The sequence below is a fragment of the Hyperoodon ampullatus genome, assembly GCF_949752795.1.
Source record: "Hyperoodon ampullatus genome assembly, chromosome: 11".
Lineage (NCBI taxonomy): Eukaryota > Metazoa > Chordata > Mammalia > Artiodactyla > Ziphiidae > Hyperoodon > Hyperoodon ampullatus.
Genome location: NC_136924.1, coordinates 34,970,328 through 34,996,775, shown reverse-complemented (window position 1 = coordinate 34,996,775; position 26,448 = coordinate 34,970,328). Strand labels below are relative to the sequence as shown.

Here is a 26,448-nt window from a genome sequence, read left to right as displayed (position 1 = left end):
AAATCTTATATGTTCTGGTATAATGTTATAGGTCATAATTCTAGTCATTACTTTAAAATGTATATCTCAGAGATAACTAAATTTCCTTGTCAACTGCATTATTATGAACTTTCATCAAATCTTTAACTGTGGTCATTTTTAAGTCTTTTGTCATTTACAGACAGTTCTGGGTGTACTCTGATGCTTTTGCAAAAATGTTCCTATAAAAGGGTTTCATCTTCAAGGAATTCATGGAAAAGACTCTGACAAGGACAGGTTTCTGGTAACTGACTATACTGCTGAACTGAATGAATAAGCATTTTCAGAACTCTAATGGAAAACTGATGAATTCATAAAAGTGCTAACAAAAGATCAAGATGAAAAAAAATTAATTACATGGGACTAAGTGAACTGATGAAGATGATTATAATTTTTGTGACTTTCTGTTGGAATAAAAAAAAAATCCCACAAGGACTCAGAGGCAAAAAATATACAAATCAATTTTCACTGCAAGGTAAAGGAGCTGTTACAGTGGAGGATTACTGGACTGAATGTCAATATTATGACATAGTATGAGTGTGTTTCGTGTTTGGTAATTGCAATCATTGCTGCTTTTGTTGTGGTCATCCATTTACAATGCTTGGTGTCAGTTTATTTATCTCTTGTAAAAATAAAATGCAGTGTGTGTGTGTGTGAAAAAAAAAGTGAATGCATGTTATATTTTCTTTATTAATAAAGTGCACATAAAATATTTCCCCCCAAACCTAAAAAAAATATTAAATTAAATTAAAAAATAAAATTTACTGTTAGGAAGCAGGAAAAAAAAAAAAAAAAAAGAGAAGAGTGCTAAGGGACCGGGTCAGACACAACACACCTTGACCTGGCATAATTTTAGTGATGGAGACGGGAGACTCTGACATGAACTATGAGACTCTGGTGGTGAAATCAAAACAAGTTAACACCAGGGGTGCTCAGGTGGGTCTATATCCTATGAGTCACCATTGCCAAATGTCAGGACTGGTTGTGGGTACAGAAGAGATGGTACTGCATGGGCCATTCTTAACGAGGCCAGGGAACCAGGGTGTACACAGGCACTGAGGGCGGGGGATGCAGTAAGGCCTGGCTGGCACTGGCCTGGCAATCCAAACGCTTGGCAGGATCCCAATGCTGCCACTCCTTAGACCCCAGCAAGGTAACAGATGAAGTGCCTGGAAAGCTACCAAGAGCTCTATGAATGTTTGGACTTATTACATATTAACTAAGAGGCTGCTTTTGGTTTTCCTTCCTTTTGGAGGAAGGATGGCATCCCCGAGACAGCACAGGCTTTAGAACTGGGCTGACCTGGGTTCTGTCCTGGGTCCTCTTTAGCTCTGGGAACTTGGAAAAGTTGTGTAACCTCCCTGGTGGAGAATGGCCTCCTAACTCAGACTTAGTCACAGCCTTTATAGTCTCGACAAGGCCTATATGACTTCACATGATCGGGAGCTTCACTGGTCTCTGGCCTCTTCCTCGCCCTTGCTAGCTCTGCTCCAGCTGGCCTTTTCACTACATTCTCTCAACATACAAAACATGCTCTGACCTCAGGGCCTTTGCACTTGCAGTTTCCTCTTCCTAACACTTTCTTCAGGTATCTGCAATGTGGCCTCCTTGCCCCCTTCATGTCTCTGACCAAATGACACCAATTAGTGTGATCTCTTCTGACCATCCAATTTAAAAGGGTAACTCCTACCCTTGACCTTTCTGCACAAGATACCTCGCCGTCCAACATACTATACATGCTTTACCACCTGTCTCCACTCATTAGAATTTAAGTCCCATAAGGACAGGGGCTTTTTTTCTTTATAATTGAAAAATTAAATTGTTGTTTGTTTTCTAGGGGTTTTGTTTTTTACCCACTTCCTTTTCCCTCTCGCCTAGCAGTGCCTGGCTGGCTCACTTGTAGAAAAAAGGATACAACCTTCTGTGCATAAAATCCTATAATGTGCCTGATACACAGCAGGCATTGTATTAGACACCTAGAGCTGCTGCAGCAAATTACCACAAAGTTAGTGGCTAAAACAGAAACTTATTCTCACAGTTCTGGAGGTGAAAAGTCCAAAATCAAGGTGTCAGCTCTAGGGGAAAGCACTTCCTCACCTCTCATAGCTTCTGGTGGCTCCAGGTGTTTCTTAGCTTGCGGCTGCATCACTCTAATCTCTGCCTGTCTTCATGTGGTCCCCTCCTCCCTGTGTGTCTCTGTGTCTGACACTTGTCATTGGATTTAGGGGCCACCTGGATAATCCAGGGTACACTCATCTTGAGATCCTGAACTCACATCTTTTTCCAAACGTCACACTGATTAAGTTCCAGGGGTTAGGACACAGATGTATCTTTTCGGGGACCAGCATTCATTAACTACTAGGAAACAAGGATATAGAAGAGCTTATGAATTCCAAGCATGGGGGAGAAATAACTGAGCATCTCATTTATTCCTCACGACTGCCCAGTAAGGCAGATTCTACTATCTTTGTTTACATGCAAGGAACGGCGCTCCTGCAAGCAGGAGCTTCCACCTCAAGAGCCATATTGGTGTCCACCTGAGTGACAGGTGACACCCCAGGTAAGGAGGAAGCCAGTTCACCCAGCTCCAGCCACTGCCATCCCCATGCCAAGCCCCTGGAGCAGGCCCAGCTCTGCCTGGCCACAGGCTCTAGGGACACTCAGGTGTGCCCAGAGGTCACATAGTAAATTAGTGAGACAATTCAGACTTGAATCTAGATGTCATGCCTTCAAGCCAGCGGCTCTTTCCATGTTCTCAAGCTCCTTTATAACCAGAAAACTCAAAAGGAACCAGCACAAAGCCTAGCGTGAGAATTCACAGCAACCCTGTCACCGGGTGGGGGGTAGCAGCCTCATCAGCTACGCTCGTCCAAGTTCCAGGAAATATCCCCTTTGCTTTGGAGCTAATATAGACCATGCAGCGCGGCACGCAGGATCTCACTTCCCAAACCAGGGATGGAACCCGTGCCCCCTGCAGTGGAAGCGCGGAGTCCTAACCACTGGACCGGCAGGGAAGTCCCGACCGTGCAGATTTTGATGGGGTATTTATTGCTGTTTCACCTCTTGCTGCCAGTCTTAGGGTAGGGCTTTCTAAAGTAAAACCACAAGTTTGAGAAACGAAAGACCTGCCTTCACTACCTACTACTTTGGCCTTGGACAAGCTATTTACTCTGAGCCTCACTTTCCTCATCAATAAAACCAGGATTCCACATCTACCCGTCTCCAGACTGAGATAATGCATAAACAGTGTTCAGACCATTCTGAGGGCCTTACTCCTGAATACAGTTTCTACAGCTCCAGGAACATTTGATCTTTGATGGGTAGGTTGTGTGAGTTACCTGAGACAACCAGTTTCAGTAAAGTTTGTAATTATTATAGATCAGTATGATCTGTGCTTTGTTAGAAAAGATTAGAAATTGGCTCCGATAACAGTGTGGGCTGCCAGGTTTTGGGATGCAGAAGATGCCATCTCAAAGAAATACCCAAGATGGCAGATCCCATATGGTTGTTTAAGGGAGGGATGGCAAAGAGAGGGAAAAACAGACACAACCCAGCTGTGACTGGCCGTTAAGGTTCCGGCAGACAAGCAGTAGCTCCGAACCTCACTGAGGGTGGGAGAGGCTGCCCACGACATAAACCAAAGTTTTCAGTGTGAAAAGTCAGGAGACCTGGGCAGCAGAAGACAGTAGAGTTTGGAGCCAACTCTTTGCTTTTCCTTATAACTATGTGACCTCGATCAAGTCACTTAACTCCCCAAGTCTGTTTCCTCATCAGTGAAATGGGGATCCTACTAAACCCGAGCTGTGACGTATAGGCAATGTACATGGATTCCTTTCAGCACAGTCCTGGCAGTGTGTTCAGTAGTTCCTTCCTGAAACCCAGCACTTCCACAAACATGCATTAAATTATGGCAGGTCATTAATGCTCACAGGATTCTTGTGAGATGCAGATAATATACTGAGTATGAAAATGTCCTGTATACTGTATAATACTTTATGAATCCAGGGATTAAATAATTCAAACACCAATAAGGAACGCAACAGGAGAAAGTATCTCATGACAAATGGGAAATCACATATTGTTGCCCTTTGTCCGCAGATGCTCCCCAACCACAATGAGATGACAAATCTGACTCTAAACAAGATCCTTTATTGAGACCTATTTAAAAAATTTCACTCCGATTTAAATAAACTTCAACTCAGTTGACTGGCTGATGGCTGAGCCAGGTAAAGGCTTCATGGTGGCAAAAACACTCCCCACCTACGATGACATCAAAATAGGTTCCTGAGTAGTGTCAAGTATGCATATACTCAGGGTCTCTGTCCCATCTTCTTCAGGGTTCGATTAAGCTGGAAGAGAAAGAAAAGCAACATCAGGTATGGCTTTTTTTTTTTTATTTGTTTGTTTTTTGGCTGTGTTGGGTCTTCATTGCTGCATGCGGGCTTTCTCTAGTTGTGGTGAGCAGGGGCTACTCTTCGTTGCGGTGTGCAGGCTTCTCATTGCAGTGGCTTCTCTTGTTGCGGAGCACGGGCTCTAGGCACGCAGGTTTCAGTAGTCATGGCACGTGGACTCAGTAGTTGTGGCTTGCGGGCTCTTGAGCACAGGTTCAGTAGTTGTGGCACACGGGCTTAGCTACTCTGCGGCATGTGGGATTTTCCTGGGCCAGGGCTCAAACCCGTGTCCCTTGCATTGGCAGGCAGATTCTTAACCACTGTGCCACTAGGGAAGCCCAGTCAGATATGGCTTTTCCACCAAACCTTTTCCTACAGTGTGCACGATATCACCAGGCCAGGCCACCCCTCTGACATGAGCATGAGTTGTCTACTATCATGTGTAAATGCTCGGTTAGGTCCTGCACCTGACATTCTTATGGTGTCACACAAGTCATGCAGCTTGTTCTATCTGCCCTTCACACTCAACAAACACACATCCCATACTGCTCTGCCCATTTTATAGACAGGAAAGGGACCCAAGGTGGCTAGACTTGCCAGGGCCGCATTATTATCCTGCAGGAGGAGTCCGGAAGCATGGACCACAGCACAGCAGTGACAGTGACCTCTGCCGGAGGACTCAAAGCACCAAGACGCAGTGGCTCTAGCTATGGCCACAAAACGTGACCCACAAGACCTCTCCAAGGGCAGGATGTGGAATGCACCAAGTCTGTCAGAACAGAGCTTCATGGTCTCAGCCTGCAGAAACTGGCCAGACCTGTCTAAGTCAGAGAGTAACTGCCAAATGGTGAGGGATGGGTAAGAGCAGGCAGTGAATCCACCCATATTAGGAAATACCAGGGAGGGAGAAGAGAGCTGGCCACCCGTAGCGGGAGATCTTGGAAAGAGATGCTCCAGAGAAGGCTGACACAGCAACTCCTACAGGCCCAACCCCACTCCCCAAACCCCAAGCAGCCAGCCAGTCTAGCTCAGAAACTTAAAGGGCCAATTTCAGGCTTTCTTGAGAACAGAAATGAGAAATAAACAATTTATAACTCCCCACCCAGTTCCTAACCTCTGTCCCCAGCCCACACACCGCTCTCTCAGACCTCTCACCTCTTCAAATTTGTGAATCTGCCGGATGAAGAAATCCCCATAGCGCCTGGCCACCTTGGTGTCTGCAATGTGGATCATGTCCTATGAGAAAAGCAGCCAGACAGGAGCAGTGAGGGAGAGCCACTTACGGACCTGCAAATAGCAGTGATGCTAAGTGCTAGATAAACCCCTGCGGAAGAGCATTACCAGTCAATAGCAACTCTTTCTTTTTAGATGGCTGATTTTTATTTTCTTCTTGTTAATTCATTTATTTTATTTTCTAGTCTTTTTTAACGAACATGAATCTTTTGGCAATAGTAACATTTAAAATAGCATTTTATTCTTATACACTGTTTATGGGTATAAAGTTGCAAACTAGTCTAGATTTTAAATTGCTTTTTAGCTCAAAATATTTTGTTGAGCACCATTTTACTTGTAAATTATGACATAATCTAGGTTAAGACCCAAGAACTTTCTGAATCTCTTTGATAGGATTTTTTCAAGTCAAGGATGAAAAAAGGCAAAAAAAAAAAAGAAAGTATTTTGCCAAAGACAAACCTGAACCAATAAGGAACAATAATAAAAACATGCAATTAAAAACATTTTCATGTAGGAAATTTAAATCATATTATTAATTTAACCTGAATATAACCTCACAGCAAAATTTTATTTGTAATAACCAAGTTGCTAAATCTTGGGAGAAGTGTTTTATTAAAGACCATCCAGATGGTTGGGACCAGTTCAGCTGGGTCACTAAAAGGGATGGAGGGATGGAGCAAATGACTGATATTGCCAAAGAACGTGTACATGTCAGGCATTGGGAATAAATTCAAAAAGGACTTTAGCTAGCTGATGCGATACTGCAGGGCATGGACAGTTCTGATATTTAAAAACATGACTTAAAAACAACACTGAGGGCTTCCCTGGTGGCGCAGTGGTTGAGAGTCCGCCTGCCGATGCTGGGGACACGGGTTCGTGCCCCATTCCGGGAAGATACCACATGCTACGGAGCGGCTGGGCCCATGAGCCATGGCCGCTGAGCCTTCGCGTCCGGAGCCTGTGCTCCGCAACGGGAGAGGCCACAACAGTGAGAGGCCCGCGAACCGCCCCCCCCCCCCAAAAAAAACATTGAAAAACTTCCACTACAGACATGTTTCTGCTTTTGGTGAGTCTGTCCATGGCAGGGATAGCCAAGTTGTGCCCACACCAAGCCTTCAAAAAGCCATGAAGTCTAAAACGAGAGGATCTGGTTTAGCACGATGAGCTTCCAAAAACAAACTACCCAACTGGCGAAGCAATCCCACATCTAGGTGTATACACCCAAGAGCATACTGTTGACACAAAATGTGTACACAAAAATTCATAGCAGCATTATCCATAATAACCAGTGAAAACAGCTCAACTGTCCACGAACTAATGAACAGATAAACAAAGTGTGGTATACCCAAACAGTGGAATATTATTCGGCTGTAAAAAGGAATAAAGTACTGATACTTGCTACAACCTGGGTTAAACTTGAAAAGATGCTCAATAAGAGAAATCAAACGCAAAAAGCCACATATTTCATGATTCTATTTTTAGAGAATATCAAGAATAGACAAATCCACAGAGACAGAAGAAAGATCACTGATTTGTCAGGGATGCGGGGGAAGGAGGAATGGGGAATGCTGTTAGCGGGCAGGGATTTCTCTTTGGGATGACGGAAACGCTGTGGAATTAGACAGCAGAGATGGTTGCACAAGATGGTGAACAAACTAATAATCATGGAATTATACCCTTTAAAGTGGTGAAGTTTGTCATGCAAATTTTATCATTAAAAACTGTCAGCCAAAAATAAATTAATTTAAAAAATGAATTTTTATTGGAGTATAGTTGATCTACAACGTTGTAAAAAAAGAGTATTTAAATTAAATAAATAAAAAGTAGTTGTTAGCAATGGATAAACACACACATATGTATGATATATTGAGGTTATTTGTCTCTTAGGGTTGTGTATCCCTAAGAGACGTTGTGTACATATGTGTGTATTGTAGACCAACATCATTCTGAAAGCAGCCAAAAATGTAGGATATTTTAAAAAATTGCCTCATAGGTGCTTCCCTGGTGGTGCAGTGGTTAAGAATCCGCCTCCCAGTGCAGGGGACACAGGTTTGAGCCCTGGTCCGGGAAGATCCCACATGCTGCGGAGCAACTAAGCCTGTGTGCCACAACCAAGAGCAGCCCCCGTTCACCTCAACTAGAGAAAGCCTGCGTGCAGCAACGAAGACCCAACACAGCCAAAAAAACCCAAAAAAACACCGTTATGTGTACTGTTCAATAGCCAAAAACCACCCAAATGTCCACCAGTAGAAGAATGGAAACACCATGGTCAGTAACTGCAGTAGAAGTTGGACCATCACACATCACAGAACAATAAGCATGACTGACCTACTGCTACATATGACAACGGTGGATGGTGATTCTCTCAAATATAATGTTGAGCAAAAGAAGCTGGACAGAAAATACCACATACTGCATAATCCCATTATATCAAGTTCAAAACCAGGCAGCACCAATCTAGGGTGGTACAAGTCAGGACAATGGCCTCCCACCCACTAAAGTACTTCCAGCAGTCTACTAAGCACCCTCCCCCCTTCTTCTCCAACCTCATCTCCCACCACAACCTCCTCTCAGGCCACTCCAGCCGCACTGCAGCTGTCTGGGCTTGCTCCTGCCTCAGGGCCTTTGTTCTAACTGCTCCCTCCACCTGGAACGCTCTTCCTCCAGGTATCTGCTTGCTAATTTCCACACCTCCTTCAAGTCTTAGCTTCAGTTTCACTTTCTCAACAAAGTCTACCCTGAGCACCTTACTTAATACTGCAGCCTGTGCCTTCCACCACCATTACCCCAACTTACTCCACGGCATGTGGCAACTTCCAAACTACTACATGTTTTGCTTAATTATAATGCTTTTTGTCATTTTTTTAACACTAGAATACCAGCACAAGGGCAAAAATCTTTGTTGATTTTGTTCAATGGTATGTCCCAGATGCCCAGAACAGTGGGTGCCTTGAGAACCTAGCCCAAGGGGCAGTCATACCTTATCGATGTAGAAGTCAACCTCAGAGGCTGACTGAAATTCGCCATCAAGGGCAGAGATGCCACTGGTCCACACCAGGTTCTTCATTTTGTGTTTGAAGACAAGAAGTTGGATTCGGAACTCCTGCTCAGTGAGGTCCAGGAAGCCGGCCAGCTTGGCCACAGGCATGGTGGTGTAGAGCTTGAGGAAGCTGCGGATGGTTGAGAGTTGGGCCTGCTGCTGCACCTCGTCAGAAAACACCTTCAGCTGCTGTAAGAAGGGCTCCTTGTGGTAATTGGGGTGTACGTTGTCATAGTTGGGCACTACAGGTGACAGGAATTTGGGGCAGGAGTAGCTGAAAAGTTCCTCGTAGACCTGTGGGTCACCTTTCTGCATGCGCAGCATCTTGTCCCCATATTTCTCCCGCAGCTGGAGGTGAATGCTCTCATCGATACGCATGGGGTACATGGTGAGGGCGATGGCCAGCAGGGCGTGCATCTGCTCATTCTGCTTGTTAATCTGGGGGTTGGGGGAGAGATTGGTGCAGGGTCAAATGAATGGATTTTCTGAGGTCCCCACCATCCTCCCAAGTACACTCTGTACAGACCTTCTGACTTCTCCCTTTGTCTTACACCCTTCAGCTAACTTTCCCAATGTCTCCTCCAATCCTCCCTCTAGCTCTACGGAACTTCTCGCCTAGTTCCAGGTCCTCTGTAGGACCTGGATTCTTTACTGGTAACTCTGCCTCATCACTGGCAGGTCAATCGTTCCACACCAATTATGATCAATTCACCCAGAAATCCCTGATGGCACTTAATGACTCCAGAATAAAGATTAAATACTTTAGCTGAGTAGTGAAGGTTATCCCAGACTCTAATACCCCAATCTGGCTGTTCTCCTGCCTTCTAGCCAAAATGATTTATTGTGCTACTACATGACCATACTTCCAAGTCTGAACACCTTTGCTCTGCTTAGAAACCTGCTCCCAATTCTATGCATGTTTTGAATCCACCCTCCTCCAGGCAAACTGCCTGAGGGCAGTACCCACATCTAACTGATTTTAAACACCCACAGCCCAGTGAACACTCTAGGCACTGCTGGGGAATAAAAGTGAAACAAAAATTCTGTCCTTATCATCAGGGTGTTAATGATCTGAAGTAATAGGTGTAACAAAGAAAACACTTAAGTAGGCTAGCCATTAAAAAATCATCCTATTGAAAAAGCATATAAAAGAGCAAAATTTTGGAAGGTGTTTACCCAAAAACTGTTGGCATAGGTGTGTCAGCTGGTCAGAGGCCTCCTTACCATCTCATATTTGTACGTGGTCCTTTGGAACATGCTCTTGGTCCTCTGGATGTAGAGAAGGATGTTGGCAAAGACCCGGATAGCATCCTGGTATCGACGCATCATCAAATATGCAAAACCAACATAATAGTATGTGGTAACCTGGCACTCGGGCACACGAGAATACATGCTCTGTGGAAGGAGGCAGAAGCAGCAGCCATGAATCTCAAGACCAATTCATCCCAGGTAGGATCTGAAAATTGCTGGGGCCTAGTGTCAGCTGAGGTGGAAGCACTGAGGGCTCCCTGCAGAGGCCCTGAACTACCCAGAGGAATCCTGGCTCTGAAGTCAGAGTCTCTGAGTGCAGATCATACCACTTACTGATTATGTGACCTGAGGACTCCATTTTCTTGGCTGTAACAGAAAAGGACTGGACCAGGTAACCCTAAAATTTCTTTCAGCTCTAAAATCATCTACACCTCACTTTCACATTCTTTCTTGCTTTCTAGTCCTTGCTTTTCCAAATAAGCCCTATAAGAGAAAGGACAGATAAGATACACACACGTCAAACAAAAACGTGCCAAGTTTCTGTGGCTAGGAAAACAACCACTGCTAACGTATCATTACCTGTGCCACCTTAGAACTAAGTAAGTCTTTCATTAATTCTTCAGTGAAAGTTGAAAAGTAAAACCCTGCCAACATCAGTCTGGTTTGAAAACAGAATCAAGAGACTGCTGAATATTTTAAGTGTTGTTAAGCACCAAAGAGAAACCACCTGGTCCAGGTTCAGATTTTCCCTGCAGTGGTTTTCCCAGTTCTTGTCTCAATTTTCCACTGACCTGGGGAGGAATCCTCTTTTATTCTCCATGAAATCTGTCCTAATAAAAGATCAGAGTCTCTCCTGAAGCAGACAGACAGACTTTCTGGCTCTGGGAAGATGGGCCTCAGGAAACAGGCAATGAATTACCTTCTTGTTCAGTTCGATGTTCTCCAGCACCTTGATGGCCTGGTAATAATCCCCCAACAGGGAGTGCAGACGCAGAAGCCCCACCAGGCTGAAGTAGCCAAGCATCTTGTAGAGGGAGTGCCGTCCATACTCCCCAGCCACACTCTCAGGGTCACCTGAGAGAGACACACAGACACTGTGAGCACTTCAGCAGAGGCAGTGGAAGGAGGGCAAGCCTGACCCTTGAAGTTTACCCTCAGTAAACTCTTCATCTACTGCCAGTCTCTAAAGCTTCCTGCAATAGGGAATAACTGCCTTAGAAGGAATACCAAGAAACATCATGCCTGGCCTTATGCTAAGCTTACATTTCTAAGTCACCTAAGGGGTGTGGCAGGCCCCCCCATCCATACACACCTAAGAATATGAGAGGACCCCTCTCATCAATAAGAGTTACTTGGCAAGGCCCCTCCTTTCAGGAAGTCCATGAGATCAAAGCTATCTTCCTAATAACACTATTTAGGTGTGTTCCTATTTATCTTCCTATGATACTATTTGCCTTTCTCACTGAGTTGACATTTGCACTGATGGTGCAAAAACAACGCGGGTAAAACTATGGACAACTTAGCATCAATCGGGTAGTGGCACCAAACTCTACTGTCATCACTGTATTCTTTACCACCACTCACCTGCAATAAAAGAACCAGCCACTTTCTTTTCCCCACAAAACCCCATTTTTACTTGAAAAAATAACTGATACACAGAGTATGAATAGAGACATGGGTATTTTCTCAAAAATGAGTGCAGTAAGCCTGTTAAGGTATCAATGAAAACAACTGGCAGTGTTTGCTGCCAATGAAAACTTGAGCTTTTAAGTAAAAATGAGAATTTCATAAAACTTCTATCTGCCACTACGAACTCAACAGCTCCCCAGTGAAGACCTATCTGATAAGGCTGATGGTCAAAGTAACAGATGTGGTTTCAAAACACTGTATAATTGGGACTTCCCTGGTGGTCCAGTGGGTAAGACTCCGAGCTCCCAATGCAGCGGGCCCAGGTTCGATCCCTGGTCGGGGAACTAGATACTGCATGCATGCTGCAATTAAGAGTTCGCATGCCGCAACTAAGACCTGGCGCAGCCAAAATAAAGAAATAATTAAAACAACAACAACAAAAAACTACAATAAAATGTGTCAACTTTCAGAAAATCTTGATAGCTCAATGCATCAGTATTTTACAAAATCACGCACAGGTAAAAAAAATTCATTCAAGCTGCAGGATAAACCAATAAACTTTAATGTAACAAAGTATAAGTTCACTGATAAGGCTTCAGATTCCACACTGCAACTAACCTGTATGAAACTACCCCCTGTCAACTTCTGATGCAGAACCAGAGAAGAGCCAGGCTACCTGTAAAGGCTATTAAGTTTCTCTTCCCTGTCCCAATTAAATATCTGTGTGAGGCCAGATTTCCCTCAGATACTTCAACCAAAACAGCATATTGCCACAGACTGAGTGAAGAAGCAGGAGACTCCAGCTCTCTTCTATGAAGCCAGACATTAAAGAGGTTTGCAAAAACACCACTCTTCTCACTGTAACAAGACCTGTATATAGATAAACCTTGTGATTCTTAATCTTTTAAGACTGTAAAGTGGTCCTCACACCAAAAAGTTTTCGAAGTGCTTATCTAAACAAAGGCCCTGGAGAGGGAGTAGAAGTGTTTACAAATGCAGCTCTCAGGAAGTGCTTGTTCAGTCTGTCGGCCAACAGACTGCCAAGCCCAGCAGCCCCCAAATCAGCCCTCGGCTCCTGTTCACACCCAAATACCAAAGAGGAGCAGCCCATCGCTCCTCCGCACTACCCGCAGCCTCTACTCACGAGGCACAGATGGCAGGCGGCACTCACCTCCACTTGTGTACACCTCCAGCTGTCGGTTGATGTTGGACTTGTCTACAAGGGAGTGAAGGACATTGAGGACACTGTGAACATTCCAGATTTTGGGATTGGAACGAAGGAAGTCGATCTCCTCCTCTGACTTCTTGGCAGTCTTACAGCGGTACTGACTAAACGACTGAAACTGTTGAGGAAGAAGGGAAACGTGCAGCAGTGGCGTTAATGCCAAAGGGACAGCACAAGCACACAACACACTACTGCTACCACTTCTCCCGCTACACCAGTCTGTGTACTACTGGTTCTTTCAAAGCCATCTTTGATTAAGCTGTGGATTTGTTCATTACTGACTATGTTACTTATTCCACAGCTAAGCAAAAAGCTCTAAAATGAGAGGTAATTTGTGGAAAAAAACATTCAATTTGGAGTCAAACACAGTCTAAAATTACTTAATGTCTCTGGGCATCACAGTGCCATCAGCCTGGCCACCAGAATCAGGTGGCTTACAACAGATCTACTCATACATGGTAGAGATGGGGCAGGTACCTACATGTGTGTGTCTTCCCTTCCAGAGCTGACCATCAATTCACCTGTGACAGGAACCCAGTCTGAGTCACCCCTGTCCCAACCACAGAGCCTGGCCAAGTGTAAGGCACATATAGGGTACATACCACAGCTATTTGTTTGGGGCAGGGTTTCTATCTGGGACCAGCACTGGGCTGGCTCCATCTGTCACCCAGAGACTAGCACAGGAGACCTAGTTACTCTGTCAGAATTAAAAGCTCCCTGGTTGATTTCTGGTGCATACACAGGTTTGGAAACCAGGGACCTAGAATCTAGGTTCTAGATGACCTAAGATTACTTTTCAACTCTAAAATATCATCCTCCTCGAAGAGTGCAGGAGAAAACGTTTCCAAATTTACAATAAACAAATAGTATCGGGGCTTCCCTGGTGGCGCAGTGGTTAAGAATCCACCTGCCAATGTAGAGGACACAGGTTCAATTCCTTGCCTGGGAAGATCCCACATGCCGCGGAGCAACTAAGCCCACTTGCCACAACTACTGAGCCCACGCTCCACAAAGAGAAGCCACCGCAGTGAGAAGCCCGCACACCACAACGAAGAGTAGCACCCACTCGCTGCAACTAGAGAAAGCCCACGTGCAGCATGAAGACCCAACACAGCCAAAAATAAAAATAAATTTATAAAAAAACAAAACAAAACAAAGAATAGTATCCAGAATATAGAAGGAATTCTCATAAGCCAAAAAGAACAAGATCATCCAATAGAAAAATGGGCAAAGAATACTGATGATCACTTCGAAGAAAAACAGAATTGGTCAGTTAGCAGGGAAAATGCTCAATCTCTTCAGAGAAATGTAAATTAAAATGATTATCATTTCTTTCCTATCAAACTGACAAAAATTAGATCGATACCATCCGGTACAGAAAACTTGCTCTCAAATGCTGCTGGTAGGAGTATAATTTGACACAGCCTTTTAGGAGGGCAGTAATTACTATTTATTAAAATCCAAAGTGACAAAATGTTCTATATCTTAATTGTAGTGGTGTATACATTTGTCAGATCTCATCAACTGTACACTTAAAATTGGTACACTTTATTGCATGCAAATTGTGACTCTACATATCTGATTTAAAATAATTTTAAGGGCTTCCCTGGTGGCGCAGTGATTGGGAATCTGCCTGCCAATGCAGGGGACACAGGTTCAAGCCCTGGTCCGGGAAGATCCCACACGCCACGGAGCAACTAAGCCCGTGTGCCACAACTACTGAGCCTGCGCTCTAGAGTCCATGAGCCACAACTATTGAGCCCACATGCTACAACTACCAAAGCCCGCGCTCCTAGAGCCCGTGCTCCGCAACAAGAGAAGCCACCGCAATGAGAAGCCCACGCACCGCAATGAAGAGCAGCAACTAGAGAAAGCCCACGCACAGCAACGAAGACCCAATGCAGCCAAAAATATATAAATAAAATAAACAAATTTATAAAGTAATTTTAAAAGCAAATATCCTTCAGCCAACAATTCTACTTATAATCATCCCTAGAAATAGACTTTATCTGTAACACATACACAAGAGTGGTACACCATGTACATGGCACAAAAGAACAAGGCACGTCTCTATATGATGACTATCTTTCCAGACAGTAATTGATGCCTCTGCAAAGGCAAGGAAGGAAGACACTTTCACTTTCTCTGCAGTTAAAAAAAACCAAAAACTCAACAATAGCAACACATTCATATATTACTGCATCAATACAAATAAATGAAAGAGTGGTGGGGAATAAGGAGCAAAAAAAAAAAAAAAAAAATTTTTTTTTTTAAATTTTAAAAAAGACAAACAACAAGAATAAAGAAGAGAGTGGTGGGGAAGAGCCCCTCACCCCATGCGGTTTAACTGGTGTTTTCTTCTTAAGAGGCTTATAGTGCTCTCACTTTTCATAAAGACTGGCTGGTGGAATCACACCTGGCCCACACTGGCCAGTCTTTGTTAGAAGCAAGAGCACTTAAACCCCTTAAGAGAACACAAGTTAAACCCAGGGAATTAGGATTATCTTAAGACGGATGAAGAACCTTAGCACAGATGATCCTCCCTGACTTGCTGCTAGCCAACAGGACAGACAATCTTCTAAAATCACTCCAAATAACGAGCCAAGGAGCCAGAGAGGGCAAACAAGGCCAGTGTGGTTTGTGGCCTTTACTGCACAAAGGACTGAAGTCTGTCTTGAGCAGGAAGCCTCTTTCTCAAAGAGCCCTAGGAAGGTTTCCTCAGCTTACCAATCACAACTTATTAGCACTCTGTACTCAAAGTCTCTTTGATCCATGGGGCTCAAATAACTGCTTTATTAGGAAACTGATTTCTCCTGAAATACCTAGTAAGAACTGTGCCATCCCTGTAAAACATGGAAAAGATGTTTTCCAAAATCAACTATTTTATGTTTTTTAGCAACAGCACTCTGAGATAGGTAATTTTCCCCTTTTGATAAAAATGTTCTTTCATTCTGATCCAACATATACTCACATCACCAGCACCACAATCAAGATATAGAATCTTGGGCTTCCCTGGTGACGCAGCAATTGAGAGTCCGCCTGCCAATGCAGGAGACACGGGTTCGTGCGCTGGTCCGGGAAGATCCCACATGCCGCAGAGTGGCTGGGCCCGTGAGCCATGGCCACTGAGCCTGCGCGTCTGGAGCCTGTGCTCCGCAACGGGAGAGGCCACAACAGTGAGAGGCCCGCATACCACAAAAAAAAAAAAAAAAAAAAAAAGATATAGAATCTTTCTCCTGTAGGCGAGGAAAGTGAGGCTCAGAGAGCTAAGTAACACATCATCACTACGGAGCCACCAGGTGGCAGCCCCCAGACAAGTACCCACTCCTAGTGGACTCCAAAGCCTGGAAACCTGTGTTCTTCCCGCCAGACCACCTCTCAAGGTCAGTTAAGAACGTGGTCAATGTCAGGAGCTCAGCTCTCCAGACTGTGGAGTTCAGAATGGAGCTCTTAGACCTCCCTGATTCAAAACACCACAACATAGAGGCCACTTGCAAAGGGTATTTCACACTACCCTAGGGTGGCTATATACCATGATCTTTTTAACACAAACAATGGTAACAGCTGCTCTTTGTCTGGATCAGTATTTCAAATTAGGCCAAGGCTGACCAGATACCTGGTAGATGAACTCATCGATGATATCCCAGAGCCACTGGTTGGGGAGTTCAAGGGGAGCAGGACCATCAGCATCTGGGCAAGAGACCACAGAAAAGTCAGACTCAATCAATGACTATGCCCGTTCAGTAAGGCTGCAGAATGCATTTTGTAATTTCTCTCTTAAAAGGACTATGAACCACAAGACTTCCCCCTCTTCCCACCTGCACATTAAAATCCTGCTAAAAAGAGCTGAAGGCCAATATGAGGTCTCATCATAACCTCAGACTCACTGAGAATGTAGTTGAAGAGATTGCAGTAGTTGTAATAGGATTCAAACCTCTGCTCCAAGGAGGGTCCCCCCTGTAAAGAAAGCAGAGAAAGGAGGACACATTTAATCTAAATGCGTTCTACTTGTGGTCTGCCACTGACAGTTGAAAACAAATATAGCTGATCCTTGAAAACACAGGGGTTAGGGGCACCAACCCTCCAGAGTCAAAAGTCTGTGTATAATGTATCGTTGACCCTCCACATCTGCAGATTTAACCAATGGTGGATCCTATAACACTGTAAATATTTATTGAAAATATCTGCATATAAGTGGACCCGCACAGTACAAACCTGTGTTGTTCAAGGGTCAACTATATATGAGAATTGACGTCGGCTCTCCCCTTCTTAGCATGTGAGAGCACTCAAGTGACAGGGAAGATAGTTAAGTGCTACAGCAGTTCAAAGGGGCACTGAATACCTGACGCCAATGGTCAAGTTTTAAACCAAAAACTTCAACTGAGGGGCTTCCCTGGTGGCGCAGTGGTTGAGAGTCCACCTGCTGATGCAGGGGACACAGGTTCGTGCCCCGGTCCGGGAAGATCCCACATGCCGCAGAGCGGCTGGGCCCGTGAACCATGGCCGCTGAGCCTGCGCGTCCGGAGCCTGTGCTCCACAACGGGAGAGGCCACAACAGTGAGAGGCCCACGTACCGCAAAAAAAAAAAAAAAAAACTTTAACTGACTATTAAATCTCAGGCATATAGATCTGGCAAGGCAGAAGAGTGAGGGGAAGGTTTCAGGAAAAACAGGACTAATGAAGGCAAAGAAGTAAAATCATGGTGCTTGAAGGTTAGGGAGTAAGGCAGACAATGCTACACTGGGCTACATTAGGCCAAAAATGCAGAGGTCTTACAGTGCCAAACAAGAATTAAGCCAGGGGGTCTGCAAATCCACCATTGCCTGTTTTTGTACATAAGAACCTTAACTGGAACAGAGCCATGTGTACTCACTGTCCATGGCTGCTACAAAGCTGAATAGATTCGACAGAGACCATTACAGCCCTCAAAGCCTAGAATACTCTCTGTCTGGCCCTGTACATAGCAGGCTGCTGACCCCTGATCTAGACTTCATGTGGCTGGCAACTTAGAACCACTGAAGATTTCTGAGCTGGGGAACAACGTGATGTATGGTGTATTTTGTGATGGAGTAGAAAGAACACTGCCTTGGAGTCTTAGCCCCACTGCTTACTAACTGTGGGGTCTGAAAAGGTACTTAATCCCTCTAAAAACTGAGATTATGAAGTGAAAGTGCCTAATACAGTAAATGCTCTTTCAATGAAAACCTCCCCCTCCAACTACCCCCATCATGTACATCAAACTGCCCCATCTGGTACCTAGTGAAGAGATCATGGGGTCAACAAACTTCTGCTGTATCTTCATCTACAGACCAGAGGAAAGATCAGAGGTAGCAACCAGCCATACTATGGGTTCTGATGCCACGTTCTGCCGAAAGCCACGTTATACAGGCTGGTTAGATTACTACCTCAGCCTGCAAAGTACCTGAGCCATAGCATCAATGATAGAAGAGAATCTTTACTTTCTATCAAATGAGGTAGTCAGAGAGCTCACTGGGATGCCAGAAAAACATGGCCCCCCACATTACTTTGGCAACAAGAACTCCTTCACCTACCGCCACTGATGGTGGGGGGCTCCTGGGCCAAGACCAGAGCTCTTGTCAGGTCAAGTCATCCTCAGGGGGATGAGAGTGAGTGTGAGAAGCTGGGAACTCTTTAGATGGAAATACCCTAAGGAGACTGTGGTGGCAGTTTCTTTAATTTACACACGCACATACACACTCCAACAATTAACGTGTCAACGTTGGGGATCAGACACTGGATTAGAGCAGCGAACAAGACAAAGTCCGTGCCCTGCTGGAGTTTACCCTCTAGTGGGGGAAGCAAACAAAACCCAAATAAATAAGACAATGTCAGAGAGTGATATGTGCTCTGAAGTGTCACATAGTATGGCTAGGAGCCAAGGGAAGGAGGGAAAGATGCAGGAAATGAGACTGGCAAGGAAGTCAGGGGCCAGGTCAAGCAGGACCATGACTAAGACTTGGGATATTATTCTAAGTATGATGCGAAGTCATGGTAGGATTGTGAGGAAGGCGGTGACTTGATGAGACTATGTTTTAAAAGGATCACCACGGTTACTAGGTTGAGAATAAACTTAAGCGGGCAAGAGTGGAAACTGACACCAGGTAAGCAGTTATGTAGTCATTCAGGCAAGAGATAATAATGCCTTGAACTAGGGTAGGTATGTGCATTTTTAAAAGATACAATGCTATATGCACACCTAACAGACTACAGTACAGTGTAGCATAACTTTTTTTTTTAAGATTATTTATTTATTTAAAAATAAATTTTTGGCTGTGTCAGGTCTTAGTTGTGGCACGCAGGCTTAGCTGCCCCGCGGCATGTGGGATCTTAGTTCCCCAACCAGCGATCGAACCTGCATTCCTTGCATTGTAAGGCGGATTCCTTACTGCTGGACCACCAGAGAAGTCCCTAGCATAACTTTTATATGCACTTGGGAACCAAAAAATTCATGGGACTGGCTTTATTGCGATATGCACTTTATTGCAGTGGTCTGGAACCAAACCTGCAATACCTCCAAGGTATGCCTGTAAACAGTGTAGACAGTATTTTAAGAGACTTAGAGCACTCTAAAATTTAGAACTCAGGAAGAAAAGAATCAAGCAAGTGCCCAAAGTTGGAAGACTGTGGTAGAAAGAACAATGATGTCACAATAAGACAGGCCTAGCTTCAAAGAATTTTGCCATTTACTAGCTGCACGACTTTGAGAAAAAGCAACCTCTCTGCGCCTCAGTTTGCCTACTTTGCAGGATCACCATGGGGATTAGAGACATGCAGACGCATGCCAAGTGCCTAGAATTGTGCCTGGCACACAGCGACAGTTCTATGTATTTCTCAGAGGGCAGGAGGCTCAGTGGCAATGCACTGAAGGGAAAAAGCAAGGGCATTCCAAGCGGAGGCATCCGAAGGTACCTGGGAACACACTTTTAGGATGACGTCCTGCAACCCAGTGCATGTGATAAATGTCCAGTCAAGAACTGTGGGGATAAAGAAATTAAAAGGATGGACAGGCTATGCAGTGGTACCATTTGCCTGAAACAGACACCCAGCTTTCTGGGTTCAATCATTCCCTCCATCCTTTCTTAAAAGAAAGCTCAGAAAACATGCCAACCACTCTTGGACACTGAACCAATATAAACTAGCAATTGTTTTCCAGGGACAAAAATGGCATAGAGTTTAAAAACTGCCAGCAACGTTTAGATACTCACACTGACTTTGGCATATATGTGCCTGTAGTATAATTCTTTGTACAGAATCAGAAAGACAGCATCTGAAAGAGATGGCAGAAGGGTGCTTTAGTAATCCACCAAACAACTGGGGTCTTCTGGCAGTTTTAGCCCTTGGTGGGAAGTAAAGTGGTAAATGTGATTTCAGAAACCAAACATCAAGATTCTAACACTTACACCCCAAGAATACATGCAACGAGAAAATTCATTTCCCACTTTACTCTTTCAACCTCATCTTAATCTCATTCAGGCCCATTTCCCTTCACCACTTAGATATTTTTGCCATACAGTTGCTTAACCACGACGTAAATACTAATGGCTCCATGGAAGGCAATGTGACAGTATCAAAATTGCAAATACATGGGGATCTTTGACTTAGACGTCCTATTTTAAGGAATTTATCCTATTGATATGATGCAACCATTAAAAATAAAGAAGGGGCTTCCCTGGTGGCACAGTGGTTGGGAGTCCGCCTGCCGATGCAGGGGACACGGGTTCGAGCCCTGGTCCGGGAAGATCCCACATGCCGTGGAGCGGCTGGGCCTGTGAGCCATGGCTGCTGAGCCTGCGCATCCAGAGCCTGTGCTCCGCAACGGGAGAGGCCACAACAGTGAGAGGCCCGCGTACCGCAAAAAAAAAAAAAAAAAAGAAAGAAAGAAAGAAGGTGGGGACTTCCCTGGTGGCACAGTGGTTAAGAATCCGCCTGCCAATGCAGGGGACACGGGTTCGAGTCCTGGTCCGGGAAGATCCCACATGCCATGGAGCAACTAAGCCCATGCGCCACAAATACTGAGCCTGTGCTCTAGAGCCCACGAGCCACAACTACTGAGCCTGAGTGCCACAACTACTGAAGCCCGTGCACCTAGAGCCCATGCTCCACAACAAAAGAAGCCACCGCAATGAGAAGCCCATGCACCGCAACGAAGAGCAGCCCCCTCTAGCCGCAACTAGAGAAAGCCGGCGCACAGCAACGAAGACCCGACGCAGCCAAAAATAAATAAATTAATTAATTTTTTAAAAAGCAGGGATGAGGTCTTTGGATATCAATGTTGTGCAGAAGTTAACATACAGGTCTGAGACTATTAGCCTTAGAAAGGCCTGCTGGTAAAGTTGGTCCTTGCTTGGCATCTGAGAACCTAGATTTCAGGAGGGTTTCCCACCAATCTCATAAGGGTGGTCTGCTATCCCTAAACTGTTTGTGCAAACAACATGGTTTATACTGAACACCTGCTTTCCTTCTGGGAGTCTGGAATTTAAGTACATGCTAGCCAGAGGATATGCCTACAACACCAGCCCCCAATAAAATGCCTGGACATTGAGTCTGTAATGATCTGCTCTGGTAGCGCCATAGAAAGCCCCACAGCTGTTGGACTGAGTCCTATGGATCCTCCTAGCAAATAATCAAACCTGGGGGTGGTCTTGGGAATCCTGGAGCTGCAGAATACTCTCCAAAAATATAATAAATTTTAAAAATGGAAAGAAAGGAGCATCTAGTCTTTGTAAAAAAGGAACAAGTTATTCCTAATAGCTTATATATGCATAGAGTATCAGAGGAAGGATAAACAAGAAAACGGTGAACACTAGATGGCTCCAGAGAGAAAAACGGACAACTTGGGATAAAAATGGGAGGGGGATTTTTATACCAATTCTTTTATACTTTGAGTCCTGTGAATCCTTACCTGTTTAAAAACATGTATTACAGGACTCCTATTGTGCTCAACATACACAATATTATATTCTTTACAGGCAAAATATTAAACAGAGCGTAATGTCTGAGCAATACGGAAACACATTTAAGAGTGAGTTCTAGCAAACGTATGGACACCAAGGGGGGAAAGTGGCGGGGTGGTGGTGGTGGGATGAACTGGGAGATTGGGATTGACATATATACACTAATATGTATAAAATAGATAACTAGTAAGAACCTGCTGTATAAAAAATAAATTAAATTAAAAAAAAAAAGTGAGTTCTAGGACTTCCCTGGAGGTCCAGTGGTTAAGAGTCTGCACTCTCAATGCAGGGGGCACGGGTTCAATCCCTGGTCGGGAAACTAAGATCCCGCAGCCCGCATTGTGCAGCCAAAAAAAGAATGAGTTCTAAACCTGAGTAACGATGATGATACTAATGTTTAGTATTCAAAAAATGTTAGCTGTAACAAAAGAAGTGAAAGACTTGTACGTTAAAAAACTACAAAACACTGTTGAAAGAAATCAAACACCTAAATAAATGGAAAGTCATCCCATGTCCATGGATTAGAGGACTTAATATTGTTAAATGGCAAAACTCTCCCAAATTGATCTTCAGATCCCACATAATTTATATCGAAATCCAAGCTGGCTTCTTTGCAGAAATTGACAAGCTGATCCTAAAATTCACATGGAAATTCAAGGGACTCAGAAGACCCAAAGCAATTTTGAAAAAGAACAACAAAGGTGGAGGACTTACACTTGCCAATTTCAAAACTTACTCCAAAGCTACAACCATTTAGACAGTGTGGTTGGTACAAGCATAAGGATAGACATAGATCAATGGAATCAAAGTGACAGTCTAGAAATAAACCTCTACATTTACATGAAAACAGATTTCAGGAAGTGTCAAGACAATTCAATGGAAAAAGAATGGTCTTTCTGAAAATTGGTACTGGGACAGCTGGCTATCCACATGCAAAAGAATGAAGCTGGCTCTTCTTACTTCACACCATATTTAAAAGACATCATCAGAAAGTGAAACATGAGAGGAGGCCAGAGAGCCCATTCTGAAGCAACTGTAATGACCCCAAAAATTACGGAGGGAAGAGGAAACCAGTCAAGACAAAAATCCCAACTTCAGCTTTCACCACATGTGAAACACCTATGTCCCCTCTTCATCTATTCAGTTTTCATTCAACAAGTTATTTACTAAGGAATTTACTATGTACCAAACCCTGGGGAAATAAAATGGTGAGCAAAACAGACAACAGATCGTCCTGAGCTTTCTAATGAGCCTCAGTCATAGGATCCCATCCAACACACAGGACACAAAACACTCACACCTACCGTTGCCAACCTGTGGAGCAATGGTTTCAGCCTCAGGCCAAGGTGTATTCTTGAAAAATCTTTCAGTCAACTTGGTCCAGCTGAAAATCAAGAAAAAGTATTCTAGAACTCCAAAATAGGAAGGATCTGAGAAGAGACAATCCTCATATTTATAAATAAGTACCCAAACTCCGAAAAGGGAAGAAGTCACGGAAACAGAGCCAGGGCCAGAGCCTCCAAGTCTACAACTTTCCTCAACCCAATTCTATACCCCAGACAATCTTTCTTAATAAGGTGAAACATTTCTTTTACATCAGCTAGGCACCTACCAAGCTCTTCAGGATCATCTCCTGCCTCTGTATCATGAACTCTAGTCATATTTCACTGCTTACTGTTCCCTGACTTGAGAACTACCTTTTAGACACCCCCACCCCCCTCCCTTAGCTTTCCACCTCTCCTTCCACTTCCTGGAGTACTGTGCCTCCTCCCCGTCTCCAAACATGGAAGCAAATCAGTCTGTTTGTTTCAGTCTGATGCCACAACAGCCCTCAAGCATCCAACGCAAACACTGCTGCCCAAGATGCGTCACAACCCTATTTCCTTGATGAAGTCTTTCCTAACTATCCAACTGTGATTGACCTGTCTCATTTCTAACGCCCATTACATAAGGGCAGTCCCCTCAAAACCAGAAGCAACCACTCAGAGCTCCGCTCACCCTGTTTTGTGTTGAGAAATTGTCCAACACAGTTTAGAAATTAGGTTCTGGTGAAAGACTGGACAGGTGCAAAACTCAGCACATCCACTTAGCTAGCTACGAGATTTATCCTTTCTGTGCTGTTTTCTCATCTATAAAATGAGGAAAACAACAGAACCTACTTCATGGAGTTACTGTGAAGGATAAATCAGTAAATACAGAAAAAGCACTCTGAACATTGCCTGATCTATAATGATCATACATATTATTGCTATTATAATTATTGATAGTGATGGTATTATTTTAGGCCTTGTACAAGTTCTGGGCAACGAGTTCAACAAAATAACATGTCCCTAGCCCCCAAAGAATCACAGAAACCCCTCGGGCACTCTCTTTACAGAGAAATGAATAAACATCACCCCTTTTTAGAGACTGCATTACTAAGCCAGTCTCACCCAGTAAGAGATCATTTCAGCCAATGGCCCATACCTGTTCTCATAGATGTCCTGAATCTCATATACCTTCTGGTCAATGACATCGCTGGAGACACGACTGGCCTGTAGCTCATACACTTTCTGGTCAATTAAGTCTGAGACAGTTTTGTGGAAATACTGGATGAAATTTTTGATCACTTCAGGGATCACCTGATAGGTCTGCTGTTCATACTGACGTTCATAAGCCAGATCCTGCTTCGGATCTCCTAGAGATTAGATATAATAAACACTTGAAATCCACACATAGGACATAACAAAAGGGCAAGGCCATCCCCTAAACAAAACTCAAGTCTATAAAATCGGGTATAATTCCCTTTTAAACACTCAGAAATATAAATCCTCTCCATGTCACTCCCAATCCCCACGGGCCTGTTTCCTCAAAACATTTTCCCACTACTTATTTATTTATTGAAGTTATTTATTTGCTTATTGTTTCCCACACCAGAACCTAACGTCTATGAAAGCAAGAACCCCGTCTTGCACCCAGGTGTACCCTCAAGACCCGGAACAGTTATGGGGGGGGGAACTGTGCGAAGGGCAGTAAATAGTAGGCACTTAATATTTTTTGAATAAATGAATGACTGCCATTTTCTACCCATATGACTTGGTGCAAGTAACTAAACTCCTCTGTCCTCAAGTTTTCTCACCTGTAATGTTAGTTTATGTCTCTGTAGAACTGCTCTAAGGGGTAAATGAAATACTTCACACCAAGCACCCAGAACAACACATGGCACTTACTAAGTGCTAAATCAAACCAAGTTACTGGAACAACTCAGGAAACATCAAAAACCTTCCAAAAAAGATTTCACTTGGACTTGGTTTTAATTACTTTAATTTTTCACAACAAGATTTTCTTCTTCAGCTAACAGCTTCAACAAGGAAACCACAGTCAGGACAGTAACCCTTCCCTTCTGAGACTTTGAGGTGGACCATGAATAAGGCCTGGTTTAATAGCTCTCCTGCTGAGAGCTAGTAACTGACTCTAAACCTGGACCATCAAGACCTAGTTTTAAGCAGCTGCCCGTCAGAGCTGCTGAGACATCCAAAAAGGTGCCAATCCCTAGAAGCTGGCCAGACAAACCTGTAGACTCACCTGTGTGCATATCATAGTCGCCCGGGTAAGCATAGGGATCGTAAGCAGCCTAGAAACGAAAGACACACAGACAAGACAGTCACCAGTTCGTGAATCCAAAATGCTCGTTCTAGGTTCTAAGGATACAAAGGTGGATAAGACACAGTCTCGTTCTTTGAGGAACTCACACGCCTGTGAGAAAAGGGAGAACAAAGAGACGATGACAATACCGCGTTACGGCTGCAATAAGGCAGAGCAAAGCACAAGAGGCTGTGGGAGTCTGCGGGGCTTGACAAGACTGAACCCAGACCATAAGAAATCAGAGTGCAGTTACAGACACACAGAATCCTATAACTAGCCTCCGTTCCCGGACTTGGAAAAGGAGAGGACCAGGGGACCGGACACACGAGATAGGCGGGCCGAGACGGGCTGATCAAGAACCGGGAGCTGCGGGTGGCAACGGCACGAGGAACGCGCAAGCGGGGAGGCCGGCTGGGGCTGGTCGCGGCCCGCGAGTGCTCCCGGAGAGGCCCGGACACCGTCTCCCCGCGGGGCCCAGCATCCAAAGAGCCCTGCCCCTTCGCGGAGCTCAGCACACGCTCAAGACCAGATTACCTCAGACTCGTAATCGTCAGCAGGATACGACATGGCTGCGGCGCTCTCGGACCCAGGCCGGAAAGAGCGGAAAAAGCGGGCCTCGCCTGCCTCTTGACGCCGGAAGTCCAGCCCCCCTCGAGGCTGCCGGGAAACCGGAAGCTCTTCCGGGGCCGCCGGAAATCTGAGGCAGCCATGTTTGGAAGGGCGAAAGCAACAAACCCATACATTATTCCTCCTTCTTCAAATAGAGGCTCTACAAGGAAGGTGATTCTATAATACTTGCAAAGATTTAGAAATAAACACGTGAAATATTTCGGCGTAATAAAGGATGGGCAAAGTAGTTGAAACAAGAAATAATGCCACTCAAAAGATGGCTGACAGCTTCCTCGGCCGCCCTCTCGCGTGAAGGGAAAATCGGATATGGGGGGGCCTGATCGTGGATTTAGCTGCAAGAGGTTTGCCTGCGGCAAAAAAAAAAAAAAAAAAAGTCTTCAAACGTTCCGCCCTCAAAAGTCTAAACTTACTGGGTGTAAAAGTTGAGGCTTA

General features: G+C 44.5%; 1 protein-coding gene across 3 annotated transcripts; it reads right to left on the bottom strand.

Moving 5' to 3' along the window:
* Window positions 1–4,147: 4,147 nt before the first annotated feature.
* On the bottom strand, window positions 4,148–25,965 carry EIF3L (eukaryotic translation initiation factor 3 subunit L; the record flags this gene model as incomplete). Of its 3 annotated transcripts, XM_079714389.1 has the most annotated exons (13): window positions 4,148–4,367; window positions 5,565–5,645; window positions 8,623–9,120; window positions 9,907–10,077; window positions 10,853–11,007; window positions 12,734–12,905; window positions 16,404–16,477; window positions 16,675–16,744; window positions 20,014–20,075; window positions 23,067–23,146; window positions 24,229–24,439; window positions 25,327–25,375; window positions 25,921–25,965. In XM_079714389.1, 13 exons carry the CDS (start codon window positions 25,951–25,953, stop codon window positions 4,329–4,331), a joined length of 1,695 nt encoding a protein of 564 aa, XP_079570515.1. In that variant the 3' UTR covers window positions 4,148–4,328. The 3 variants fall into 3 exon arrangements, with proteins under 3 accessions (XP_079570515.1, XP_079570516.1, XP_079570517.1); XM_079714390.1 differs by lacking the exon at window positions 5,565–5,645; XM_079714391.1 differs by lacking the exons at window positions 23,067–23,146; window positions 25,327–25,375; window positions 25,921–25,965 and having other exon boundaries at window positions 24,229–24,307.
* Window positions 25,966–26,448: the final 483 nt, after the last annotated feature.